Source organism: Artibeus jamaicensis, unplaced genomic scaffold (genome assembly GCF_021234435.1).
Source record: "Artibeus jamaicensis isolate MK-2021 breed Jamaican fruit bat unplaced genomic scaffold, CSHL_Jam_final contig_2821, whole genome shotgun sequence".
In the NCBI taxonomy this organism is placed as follows: domain Eukaryota; kingdom Metazoa; phylum Chordata; class Mammalia; order Chiroptera; family Phyllostomidae; genus Artibeus; species Artibeus jamaicensis.
This window is the reverse complement of record NW_026521626.1, coordinates 1-13410: the sequence shown is the minus strand read 5'-3', so window position 1 is coordinate 13410 and position 13410 is coordinate 1. Positions and strand designations below refer to the sequence as shown.

The 13410-nt window shown below is 43.6% G+C and overlaps 1 protein-coding gene and 2 pseudogenes across 1 annotated transcript; 2 read left to right on the top strand and 1 right to left on the bottom strand.

Annotated features, from left to right (window-relative positions):
• Positions 1-219: 219 nt before the first annotated feature.
• Positions 220-1704, bottom strand: LOC119040795 (elongation factor 1-alpha 1-like; annotated as a pseudogene).
• Positions 1705-5077: 3373 nt separating this feature from the next.
• Positions 5078-11042, top strand: LOC119040794 (SLA class II histocompatibility antigen, DQ haplotype D alpha chain-like). Its single transcript, XM_037133893.2, has 5 exons — positions 5078-5239; positions 8779-9027; positions 9451-9732; positions 9986-10160; positions 10336-11042. The coding sequence occupies exons 1-4, from the start codon at positions 5158-5160 to the stop codon at positions 10138-10140; spliced, it is 768 nt and encodes a 255-aa protein (XP_036989788.2). The 5' UTR covers positions 5078-5157; the 3' UTR covers positions 10141-10160; positions 10336-11042.
• Positions 11043-12426: 1384 nt separating this feature from the next.
• On the top strand, positions 12427-12520 carry LOC119057941 (uncharacterized; annotated as a pseudogene).
• Positions 12521-13410: the final 890 nt, after the last annotated feature.

The window sequence follows — 13410 nt, the reverse complement described above, 5'->3', positions numbered from 1 at the left end:
TTAAGTCTTTTAACCTAGATAACATAAAAGAAGTTTATGGTGTTGACTGCAAGAATACACAGGTTTCCCGTTACACTTTGTTTTAATGGGTCTCAAAATTCTGTGACAGATTTTGGTCATGTTGTTTTCATTAACAAGTACCTAATTTAATAACTAATAACTTAAAAACTGCCACACACACAGAAAAACCAAATGGTCCACAAAACATTCTCCTTTCCTTCTGAAGACTTTACAATACATTGTAATCATTAACCAGTTCTTTACTACTAAACTTAAGTGGCCAGCAGACAAACCATTCTTCCACCACTGATTAAGAGTGGGTGGCAGGTGTTGGGGACAATATTCATTTAGCCTTCTGGGCTTTCTGGGCAGACTTGGGGACTTTGCTAGCTCCAGCTGCGTCCTTGTCCACTACTTTGATGACACCACCAGCAACTGTCCATCTCATGTCACGAACAGCAAAGTGGCCCAGAGGAAAATGGTCAGAGAAGCTCTCAGCACACATGGGCTTGCCAGGAACCATATCAATGATGGCAGCATCGCCAGATTTCAAAAGCTTTGAGCCATCTTCCAGCTTTTTCCCAGAGTGACAATCAATCTTCTCCTTCAGCTCAGCAAATTTGCAAGCAATACAAGCTGTGTGACAGTCCAGCACAGGTGCACTGCCAGCACTGACTGGGCCTGGATGGTTGACGATAATCACCTGAGCTGTGAAGCCAGCAGCTGCCATTGGTGGGTCATTTTTGCTGTCACCAGCCACGCTGCCATGATGAACATCTTTGACAGACATGTTATTGACACTGAAGCCCACATTGTCCCCAGGAAGAGCTTCACTCAAAGCTTCATGGTGCATTTCAACATACTTTACTTCAGTTGTAACACTGACAGGAGTGAAGATGACCACCATGCCAGGTTTTAGAATGCCAGTCTCCACTCAGCCCACAGGGACAGTACCAAAGCCACCAATTTTGTAGAGGCAGATTCAGGGGCCTGTCAGTTGGATGAGTCAGTGGCAGGGTACAATCCAGAGCTTCGAGCAGCATGGTTCCCCTGGCACTGCCATCTCTTCGGGTGACTTTCCATCTCTTGAACCCAGGCATGTTAGCACTTGATTCAGCATGTCGTCGCCATTCCAACGAGAAGTATGCTACTATATCAGGGTTGTAGCCCATTTTCTTAACGTAGGTGCTGACTTCTTTAACAGTTTTCTCATATCTCTTCTGGCTATAGGGTGGCTCAGTGGAATCCATTTTGTTAACACCAACAATCAGCTGTTTCACACCCAGTGTGTCAGCCAGAAGGGCATGCTCACAGGTCTGCCCATCCTCAGAGATGCCGGCTTCAAACTCACCAGCACCAGCAGCAACAATCAGGACAGCACAGTCAGCCTGAGATGTGCCTGTAATCATGTTCTTAATAAAGTCTCTGTGTCCTGGAGCATCAATGATGGTCACAGAACACTGGTTTTGAATTCCCACAGGGAGACATCAAAGGTGATACTGCACTCAGGTTCAGCTTTCAGTTTATCCCAGACCCAGGCACACTTGAAGGAGCCCTTCCCCATCCCAGCAGCCTCCTTCCCAAAATTTTCAATGGTTCTGTGGATTCCACCACATTGTAGATCAGATGACCAGTAGTGGTGGACTTGCCAGAATCTATATGTCCGATAATCACAATGTTGATGTGAGTCTTCTCCTTACCCATTTTGGCTTTGATTCAGTGGTGGTTTTCTCAACACCTGTGTTCTGGCAGCAAACCCGTTGGGAAGAAGCAATAGGTGAAATTTTTGAATACATCAAGAAAGGTTTCATTCATTTGCCAAGATCTTGAGTAGTTTCTGCAAGATACAAAGTGGGTAAGTCTGGGTCCAAGAAAAAGCACCAAAACATGTTATTAGCTGCAGGACAAGTGAGTACTACATGGTAAATGGAGCACATATCAAGTGGAATCTCTTGATTCACAACCGCAGAGGCTAAAAAGAGTGATAAGGCCACCAACAGGGTCAGATATCCTTCCTAATTTCTGCAGGGCACTGCATTCTGCATCCACATGGGAAATCTCCCTCCCCCAACAAGGACTCATGGCTTGTCTTTGTCACATTTCATCTCTGCCACTTACTGGCTGTGTGAACCTGGGCAAATTCCTTCACCTCTCTGAGCTTCAAGGTCCTCCTTATAAAATAGGACTGATATTAAAGTATGGCAGGTGTATTTAAAGAGTTCTAAAAATTCATTCCAAGTGCAGTTTATGTTTATTCCTTCCAACAACCTAAAGAGGTGCTGTCGATGCCTCCAGCCGAAGGCCCCCAGGGGCACCCCTGTGGATGAAGTAGCTGATGTTATCGGTCATTGCAGTGAGGGAGAAAAAACTTACTTTGGGGAATTGCGAGGCATCTTAGTAAAGGGTTTTAGAACCAAAGAAGCAAACTCAGTAAGAGATGTCTACTAAAGGTAATTTTTGCAAGAAATTAGTTTACATTATTGTGGGGAACTAGCTGAGTCCGAGACCCACAGGGCTGACCACTCAGTGGGGTCGGCTGGAGCTCAGCACGGATGAAAGCTGCAGCCCAAAGTGGAATCTGTTCCCTCGGGGAAGCCTCAGCTCTGCCCTGGAGACTTCTGGACTAACTGGATCTGGCTCACTCCAATTATCCAGGATAACAATCTCTATCACTTCAAGCTAACAGATTATGAACTTTAATCATATCTACAAAATATTAATGTTTAACACTGGTTGTATAGAGGTGAGCATAGCTGCCTTCCAAAATATTAATGTTTGACTGAAAAACTGGGGACTATAACCTCCCTGACACATAAAACTGATCATCAAACTCATAAGGTTTGTGTTGGGTGATCTTGAGAAGGATATAAGAAACAGAGACTTTGTTCTTAATTGGATTCTCTTAGGAAATGGGTGGAGGGGAAGGGCAGTTCCATAATTGAGTATCTTGGTAAATCCTACCTGGAGGGAAGAGAGATAATACTGGAGCTAAAGATTTAACTGGTTATAAAAAATAATTAATAAAGCAGCAGCAGTCCACCCCAGGCTCTAATCAGTTGGTTAGAGCGTCGTCCTGATACACCAATGTGGCAAGTTTGATCTCTGGTCAGGACACATACAAGAAGCAACCAATGAGTGTATAAATAATTGGAATAACAAACTCTCTCTCTCTCATCAATAAATAAAAATAGGATTAAAGAAAAGAAGCAGGAGTCATTCATGTTATCTGGGAGAGAGGTGTGCTTAGTCATTTTTGTGGTTCAGAGATGTTCATGTTTTTGATAGGGAAATCAAGACTTGGAAAATTTTAGCTTAAGGTAAAAAGTTATAAGTCTAGCAAGTAATGTGTATGTTAAAGGTTTTGTTTCAGAAACTACAGATAAGGTCTATCCTGGCTCCTGGGAAAACAGCCAACCTCCTGGGGCACTGCTAGAGATTACCACTTGGGGACAAGTTGGAGGCATCTGGGAGTTTGTGTTCCAGGGAGAGACAGATGATCACCCTCCCCTGGGAACAGCTAACTGCCCAGGACAGGAATGTTGCAGTTTCTAAATCTCAAAGCCCTCACCGAACCTTGTTTATCCCTCCTCCATCCTATAAAAGGTCTGGCCTAAAAAGATAAGGCAAGATGGTCTATTAGGGTATGAACCCACCACCTTCTCAGATCGATGGACATCTGAATAAAGCGCTCATAAAGATTCAATCGCTGTCATTGCTTATTGGGTTTGGTAGTGACAGGCAGCCCGAATGCCAGTGTCTTTTCTGGTTACATTTTGTTTGTGTTCAGACAGTTCCTGAGTGTCCTCATTCCCTGGGTTGACCCACCACAGCCACAGAGTGACTGTCCAACACTGACATTCTATTAAATTGCTTATGTTCAGCAAGAAAAAACCAGAACCTAGCTGTGAGTACCAGGCCAGCTCCTGGTAACATCAGGCCTGGTTAACAGCACCAGGAAGCTCCCAGACACAGGGCTTTTCTGTCTCCCCCTTCTTCACATCACTGTCACCATGAAGTAAGACAGACTGCTGAGAAACTGAGGGCCACCTGACAGGGACAGGGTGGCTGACTCCAAATGGAGCCCCCATTACCCTGTGGCTTCCGTGACACACAGAAAATGAATTCTTCTGAAACAAAATGTCTCCCTCCTGTGGCTTTAGCTCATTCCCTAGTCCCTCACAAATATATGGAAATTTCACATGGCAGGATAAAAAATATGAAAATATCCAGTAAGTTAAGGGAAAGAAATCAATTTTCTAAGTCACAGCAACCCCCCTCATTATTTTACTTGACATTCTTAAATTTAAAAAAATAAATTGTGGAGTGAGCCATCAGAGCTTTCTTTAATATAATCAATGTCCCAAAATTTCCTCTAAATGGACATAGGCAGCACCAAAATGCAGAGTGTGAAGAGGACTCAAGGCAGGAAAAATTCAGATGCAAGACCGTGCAGTTACCATAGGCAGCACTACATTGTAACTCCTTTTATTCCCCCAGGCACAAATATTGGAGCTTTTGAGAGTATAAGAAATAATAACAATAACTTAATCAACAGAATTCATATGAGTAGAAAAGGCAAAACTATTCCTTGGCTACCACAGGCAGCGATTCCTTGATGAGTGAGTGGGTCAGCTCAAAATTTGGAGTCCGTCTGCACTGTGAATACAAAAAGAAAGACAGCTAAGCCACACATGGAGACCAGGGAATGGGGAGTGGGCTGGGCTGTCAGGGAGGGGAACCAGCTCAGGGGAATCCTTGAAGGTTGTAAACCCAGAAAAGACACTATATTAGTAAGGACTGCCTTTATCCATGAGGCTGCTCAGAAATTCCCACCACTGTTGCCACCAGCAGGCATACACACAGGAGAGAAGATTGTGATTTAATGGCCTCCCTCCTTTCATAGGAAACTCCCTCAGGTCCACTCGGAGTGTAGAGTGTAGGCTGCGTCAGAACCAGGGGATTTCCCAATCCCTGCCTGGCCTCTGCTACAAACTTTTCAACTGGCAACTGAGGTGTCATCATAGGGGATTTTTCTGATTGGCCAGATCCTGATCTATAGAGTTTGGTTTGCGTGTTTTTAGATTTCTTTCTCAGCTGGGTCCTCACTGTTGCTCTACAACTTAGAACGGCACCTGCTGAGACCACCTCGAGAAGAGGATGATCCTAAACAGAGCTCTGATTTGGGGGAACTTTGCCCTGATCTCCATGATGAGTTTCTGTGGAGGTGAAGACATTGTGGGTGAGTGCACTGCAAAGGGATGTGGGGACTAGACTTGGGAAACAGAACTGGAGGGTGAAAGAGGTGGATTTGCATTGGATAGTAGATAGTCCTCAAAGACATTCTTAATTGAAGCGGATCCAAAAATTAGGGTCCTTCCTTGTTTTTAAAACCAGAGCCCCCAGCATTATGCTGAGTGAAATAAGCCACACAGTGAGGGACAAATACCATATGATCTCACCTTTAACTGGAACATAACCAACAAAGGAAAAAAGCAAGCAAAATATAACCAGAGACATTGAAATTGAGAACAACCAAACAATAACTAGAGGAAAGGGGTGAGGGTACAATGCGAGGAAGGGTTTTCAGGAACTACTATAAAGGACATATGGACAAAACCAAGGGGGAGGGTAGAAGGGAGGGAGGGAGGTGGGTTTGGCTGGGGTCAGGGGGAATGGTGGGAGGGAAATGCAGACAACTATAATTGAACAACAATATAATCTTTTAAAAAATTAAAATTTTTAAATTAAAATTAAAAATAATAAAATGAGAGCCACAACCCAGTCCCTTTGCTCCCCATGCTGTTGCACACTGCACCGAGGACGCTGCTGTGCTTCTGACATGGGATCCTGAGTACAGTCTGCGGGCTCTGTGGCACTCATACATGATTGCCTCAAACATCAGGGACGTTTTCATGAGTGGATGTTTTGTTACTGAAAATTCATGAACTATGGCTCCCAAATTTTGCTGAACCACTTTTTGAGCTTTTTATACATTTCTTATGAATCATGAACACTAAGTAGCTGTAAAGAAGGGTTCTTCATTTTGTCTCAGATCTACATACATTTCCATGCTGAGAACCAGCGCGGGTAGGGAGTGGTCCTCACTTAATCTCAGTTACTTCTTATGTGTCACTCACAAATAACCAAGTAAAATAGGTATATAGACATACTTCCTAAATAATGAAGACCTATAATTGTCAATGATATTCTTATTTTTACATTATTCCTATTACAGGTTAGCTTTACAATTTTTCATGAACAAAGAAGAGAATATGTTTATTCTAAAATTGAGAACTTTATGATGAAAACTTGGTGAATTAAATTATATTCATCTCAAATTGTCAGCCCAATGGCCTGTTCTTCACCCCATCAAAGGAAGTGTAAGAGGAAGACTGGGCAAGCGTTGAGTAACCATTTGGTCCCCTGGGCCCCTACACCTCTGTTGTTTACCTCTTTCCACCCTCTCTCTCTACTTTCCTGCATCCCCCTTTCTTTCCAGGATCCATCTCTAGCTCTTTCCCCTACTGTTTCATTGGCATGAAGAGAGGGTTTGTAAAAACCAAAGCAGAAAAGACAAATCATTCAAAGGGGAAGTGAAATAGAGGTTACTCTATAACCTTCAGCGACTTTGCTAACCATGGCTGCTCCCCTTCCTTCTTCGTTGGGCAGCAGAAGTGTAACCTGCTTCTCCAGAGCAGGTCCAAATTTCCTGCCCACCCTCACACCAGGGCGCCCTTACCCAATGGGCTCGACTTACCCATTAAGACAGTGAGCACCAGGCCAAGGGCCTGAGATGCCTGTAGGGCCCCATGAGAATGCTTTAATTTCTTTTAAAATTAGAAGAAAAAGTGGACTTTTAGGGTAGAAGAACCTATTTTAATTTAGCCTGGATTATATTTGTCTTTATACCAATATGGTCATAAAATATGACTTTTTAATTTTTTATGGAAAAAAAGGTGCCACTTAAGCAATGGTGCTTAGGGATCACATATAATGCAGCCCTGGTCACCTCTGAGTCTGATTTTCATAGGATTCTGCTACCCTTGTGTCTGTCAGTCTTCCCCCAAACCTCTGTGATCCTCGAGAATAGCAATTGGCACTGAATACACAGTTTGAGGGCACAGAAAGCTAAGTGTTGGGGATTTAAAGATGAAGGTCATACTGTCTGCCCCCTAGAGGGTGCTCAGATTAGTGGTGGAGACAGTGTGGTGCCGGGGAGCAGAACAGGGGTCCCAGGGAGGCCAAACTGTGAAAGGGGATTAGTTCCAGCTGGCCCAGCAGTGTGACATTCTAGGGCAACAGCTGGCTGCTCAGGACAAGTACCAGATGAAAAGAATAATCGCATATATTCGTGTTTCAAAAAGGAGTCAGAAGATTCATTACCAGGATAAGGAGGCTTTGCTGGAGGGCCTTTTAAGAGACCAACCAAGGGGGTCAAGCTGGGTGGGGATGAGGAACAGATACACTTATAAAGAAGGACATTTGGATGGAGGGGATGGAGACCATAATGTGGTAAAAAATATGTTTAGTGACAGAAACTAGCTAAAAATTAGTAACTAAGCAGAAACTTCAAAAATGAACTGGATGTGTCCAGAAAATCCTAAAAGATAATTTCAGGGAGAAAAACAGACCTTTGTAAAGACCCAGGAACATGAAAGGATAATGTCATTTGGTCCAATTGCAGATGAGGTACCTGTGGAGGACTCAGCCCAGCACACCGTTCTGGCTCCTTTACTCACCTGTCGCTCCCCCATTGGATGAGCTCCCTGATGGCAGAGACAATGCGTGATGCGTGTTTCACTCCCTGCTCCTTGCAATGTCCGAAACTTTGCTGGCACTCAGTAAACAAGGAAGGGTGGGAAGAGGCAATGCTGACAACTCAGATGTGTCTGGACCAATTGTTCAGCCAGGCTCATCTGGACAGAGTTGGCCTGTGGCTGCCCATCTGCTTTCCACCCTCAGAGAAGAGCAGGGCCAGGATGTACCCTGAGTCCTCAACAAATGCAAGTGCTGAGGCAGAGAAAGGAGAGGTTTAATAATGTCCTTTAAGAAAAAAAGGGGGTAAGACATAACAAATCCAAAATCTAATAGAATTTTCATTTTTATTTTAGAGGAAATTGGGTGCTCTCCTCTAAGAATCACTACTGCTACACAGAGAATTTAGAAGCATCGTTTATGTTTTATATAGTTTGTTAATATTGTCACTGTCCTTACCGCACTTTCTTATACCCTAAAGTAGTTAAAGAAACTTTTAAAATAATAAGATCTTGAGTGCTCTCCTTGGTTTAAAAAAAAAGGGGGGGAGGAAGGAATCTTTGTATAGAAGGATCCTGCTATGAGCCAGCCCTGAGGGGACAGGAACCACAATGAATGCGCTACATTAACTGATGAAGAAATTAAGTAAGAGAAAAACTTATGAAACAGATTCTCTGATAAACTGAATGTCTGGGAAGCAAAGCTAATGCCATGATCATTCATTCATTCTTTGTTTCATCCCATCACAGTATCTATCATAAACCCACGATGTACCAGGCACTGAGCTAGGCTGGCAGGGAAGAGCAGTAAACAAACCTGTGAGATTCTGTTTCTGCAAAACCTACATTAGAATGGAAAGGCAGGCTGGAGTCTAATTGGACAACCAAGGGGAGGAAGCAGGCATTGGGAATTGTCTAAAACCTCTGCGGAGGGTGGAGACCATAATGTTTAAAGTCAGTTTGTTCTGTCACTTGGTTTAATAAGATCCCTTTCTCTCCCTGTCCCCCACCCCCAACGCATTAGCTGACCACGTTGCTGCCTATGGCGCCAGCTTCTACCAGTCCTACGGTGACTCTGGCCAGTACACTTTTGAATTTGACGGAGACGAGGAGTTCTACGTGGACCTGCAGAAGAAGGAGACTGTCTGGTGGCTGCCTGAGTTCAGCACATTCGGAGGTTTTGACCCACAGGGTGGACTGAGAACAGTGACTACAGAAGAATACAACTTGGATATCATGATTAAACGCTCCAACTCTACTGCGGCTGTCAATGGTATGTGTCCACCAATCTGGCTCTTTACCAAATAAATCTGCCTCACTCCCTTCTTGCCTCCAATATATACCCTTCACTACTCTATAAAATATTCTCCTTTCCAAGGAGTCCCCAGATCTTCTCATGGTAATTGCTGAACCCTCATCCTCCCACTTCTTACAAATCACATATTTCCATGTAATACAAAGATTCTTGCTCCCATTTCACAATCCTTGAATCCTTCAAGGACAGATGCCATAGACCTCCTACCTTAGCAAGCAGGCCCTCGGAGGAGGAAGCACATGGGGAGGAAGCATAGGCAGTGTGTAACCGTTCACAAGCAGAATGGAAAACAGTGGTGGGTGGGCTCCTCCAGGATGCAATGGGAACCCTCAGGGCAGAGCTATTTGCAATTCTCATTCTAGCCCTGTTTCCTCATCACAGAGGTTCCTGAAGTGACTGTGTTTCCCAAGTCTCATGTGGAGCTGGGTCAGCCCAACACCCTCATCTGTGCCGTGGACAACATCTTCCCTCCTGTGGTCAACATCACATGGCTAAGCAATGGGCACCCAGTCACAGAGGGTGTTTCTGAAACCAGCTTCCTGTCCAAGAATGATCATTCCTTCCTCAAGATCAGCTACCTCACCTTCCTCCCTTCCGCCGACGACATTTATGACTGCAGGGTGGAGCACTGGGGCCTGGACGAGCCACTTCTGAAACACTGGGGTGTGTGTGAGTTCCATGTGTGTTGGTGCCTTCTTTTCTCTGTCAGGTCAGAACATCCTGCCTTTTAGCTCCAAAAGCTCATGTCCCAAAGCTTGTTTTCTACACTTCAAGGATTTCTAATGATAGACTATTATTCTCCCTAAACATGGTATGAAGTCTTTGTAGAGCCAACACCACCCCTTCCTTCCCGTCCCACAAACAGGCATGTGAATCAACCTTCTACATTCTGACCTCCACAACTTCACTTTTACAGAGCCTCAGATCCCAACTCCCATGTCAGAGCTGACAGAGACTGTGGTCTGCCCCCTAGGGCTGGCTGTGGGCCTTGTGGGCATCGTGGCGGGCACTGTCTTCATTATCCAGGGCCTGCGCCCAGGTGGTGGCTCCAGACACCAAGGGCCCTTGTGAGTCACACTCCAGGAGGGAAGGTAAGGATTCAGCTTTGTTAGAGCTGGGACCTGGAGATGCAGTACAAGAGGAATGAAAGTGGGAAGAGGTTGTGGGCACAGTTGTGTTTGAAAAGTTGCAGAACTGTAAAACAGCATGAAGATATCACAGGATCCCCTACGACCTACGGATCTCATGTCTGTCCTGTTATTGCAGGTGCACTGACAGTCTTTGAGAAGAGTGGATGTGCTAGATGACCGAGCACTGTTCTCTGACCAAGTTCATTATATTCCGTCTCTCCTCCAATACCCTTCCTCTTATCTCTTCTCTGGGACTTCAGCTGCTATTCTCTCAGAGCTCACAAACTGCACGAGTTTACCTCTCAACTCCTGATATTTTTTTCTTCTCTCTGTCATTACCTACCATGGGATTCCTGTGATATTCCATCCATCTACCTAATTCCTTGCTACCCTGATGTCCATGGGAGCAATAAATCCCCTTTATGAGGTCTTTTATTGAATTTTTTCCTTTCTTTTAACACAGGGCTGACTAGGACCATGGCAAAAAAAAATGGCAAACCCTTATGCTTCAGGCCCCTTTGACTTTATTTTCCAGATCGTATTTCATGCTCAGTAACACAGGAGCAACCAAATATAGCTTGATGATATCTTGATATCTTAGATGAGGTTAAGATTTCTCTCTTACCCTGGCTGGTGTGGCTCAGTGGGCTCCCTATGAACCAAAGGGTTACTGGTTCAATTCCTGGTTGGGGCACATGCCTGAGTTATGGGCCAGGTCCCCAGTTGGGGATATGCTAGAAGTAACCAATCTATGTTTCTCTCACATATCAATGTTTCTCTCCCTCTCTCCCTCCCTTCCCCCTCTCTAAAAAATAAAATAAATAAAATGTTTTTCAAAAAATATTTCTCTGTTCATGTAGCCACTGCCACTCACCCCCCATTTTAGGCATCAATAAAGATAATATATACCCTGTGTCATAGGTATACATTTGTTATAGCAGCAACACAAAAATCAAGAGGAAGTCCATATTTACTATAATATAGCTTTTAAAAGTTATTACAGAGAAGGGAAGGAAAATCTAAATTTCAAAAGTACCAAAAGTCAAAATTTTGGTATTAAAAAGTAAAAAAAAAATCCCAAAACTTTAAATTTACTTTAAAAAATGAATGATATTAGAAACTTTCCTCTCTTCTCTTTACCTTTGAGGAGATAGGAATTCTCTAGGCAGGAGAATAAATGAAAGTTAATTAGGAAAGCATTGGAATACAACACTAATGCGTGTATCTGAGAAGGAGCAAATACTTTGTCTACTTAAGGTTGGTGACAAATGGAAAGCAATGGGAGTAAAAACCACAGGCATATTTGGGGTCCTTAGAATACAGATGTAGTTTGCCTCACCTCCCAGATGAAGTCCTGCTCTACAGCCACGTAGACTTCCCTGCGCCTCCACAGTACATCAGGGACAGGAGAGGGAATGTGGCTGCAGGGTGTGTCCAGGCAGATAAGCTGAGGTCAGGCCCACCGAATCCCTGGGTGTCCCTGTGCCCCCTGGGAGCAGCAGATCAGCCCGGTATGGCCGGCCCCCTGGCCCTCTCTGCTCCTGGCTAAGGAATCATGAGCCTATGAGAGTGGAAAGCATGGCCCCTGGGGGGGGGGGGGCGGCGTGTGGGTGGAGGACAACGTGGTTGAGATAATGTAGCAGTAGCTGTGGGTGCTGGATCCTCCTTTAGATTCAGTCTCCCAGTGGAAACCCTTGCAGAAGAATCGGAACAACAGAGGGGATTCTCTGGCTCTCCTGAGTGTGTCCAAGGCCTTACTCTTGAGAGTGTATGTGACCCAACTTGAAGCCGTTTTGCCTTTTGAATCGTGTTCAAATCGTGTTTGCCTCAGTCTTTCCACTCTAATTACTGAGTCCATGCATTACATCTAGGATGACATCGTGAAAGGGCTACAAAATGTATGAGGCTGTCCCTGTTCATGTCACATGCCTCAGTGAGCTTGAAATGTAACTGGGGGAAAAAGATAAATACTAACGTAGTAAAGAATACTGACGTATACAGAATAGTTCGGTACAAAGAAACCTAAATCCAAATCCAGGACTCGGTACCTTATAGCTGGTGTTCTAAACTCTGTAACACTAGGATAAGTGTCTAATGTTCTGAGCCATATTTTTCTCACCCACAATGTGGGAATGATAATACCATGCAGAGGTATTGACAGAATTTGAATAATCTTGATATACAGTAACTTAGAGATCATATGCAAATACACAACAAAACATTGCTAGTTCTTGCTTGGGCAACACATACACTAAAATTGGAACCATAGAGAGATTAGCATGAAGGATGACTTGTAAATTCAAGAAGTGTTCCATATTTTTTATGTAAATGTCTAATCACTATGCTGTGCACCTGAAATTAATATAAGATAATATTGAATGCCAACTGTAATTAAAAAAATAAAAACTTAAAAAAGAAAACATTGCTAGTTATATGCATAATTAATTTGTTAAAAACAATGTACCATATTATATTGAAAAGCACATTTGCTTTTTGATCCCTTTAATGATTTAGGAGATTCAAACATGGAGGTATGGATGAATTTTTTTCATACGTTAATTGGAGGAATTTTTCCTCTCTGGAATGAGAGAGACTAAGATTGGGTTAAACTGAGACAATAGATAGCATATAATAGTCAGTGACATATTACTGGTGAAGAGGTTGCTAAGAGAACTTTTAGACCAAAAAGTTGTAATTATGACTTTAGGTTTTTACTCTCAGATAAAAGATACATCCCTTCCTTATAGCCCATAAACTTTTAGTCAAGGTATGTTGTATGCAACAGATTTTTATGTGGGTCTCCTTTCGGGAGGAGGTGGGAAAGATTCAAGGAGAAAAAGCTTCCTGAGATAGAAGAGAGTAATTAGAAATGCAGACTAGGAATTAGTATTGCATGCAGGGTATCCGAACCAGAGACGATCATGACAAAGTAGGTAACAGAGCACAGAAGATTTTTAGGGCAGTAAACACTCTGAATGATACTGTAATGGTAGTAGACACAGGTCGTTTTCCATTTGCCCAAACCCATCTAATGTGCAACACTGAGAGCAAGCACTCATGTGAACTGCAGACTCTGGGTAATAGTGATGTGTCCATGTGGGTTCATCACTAGTAACAAATGTCCCACTCTGGTAGGGAGTGTTGATATGGAGGAGGCCGTGAGTGTAAGGGCAGTGTGTATACAGGAAATCTTTGCTCCTTCTGCTCAATT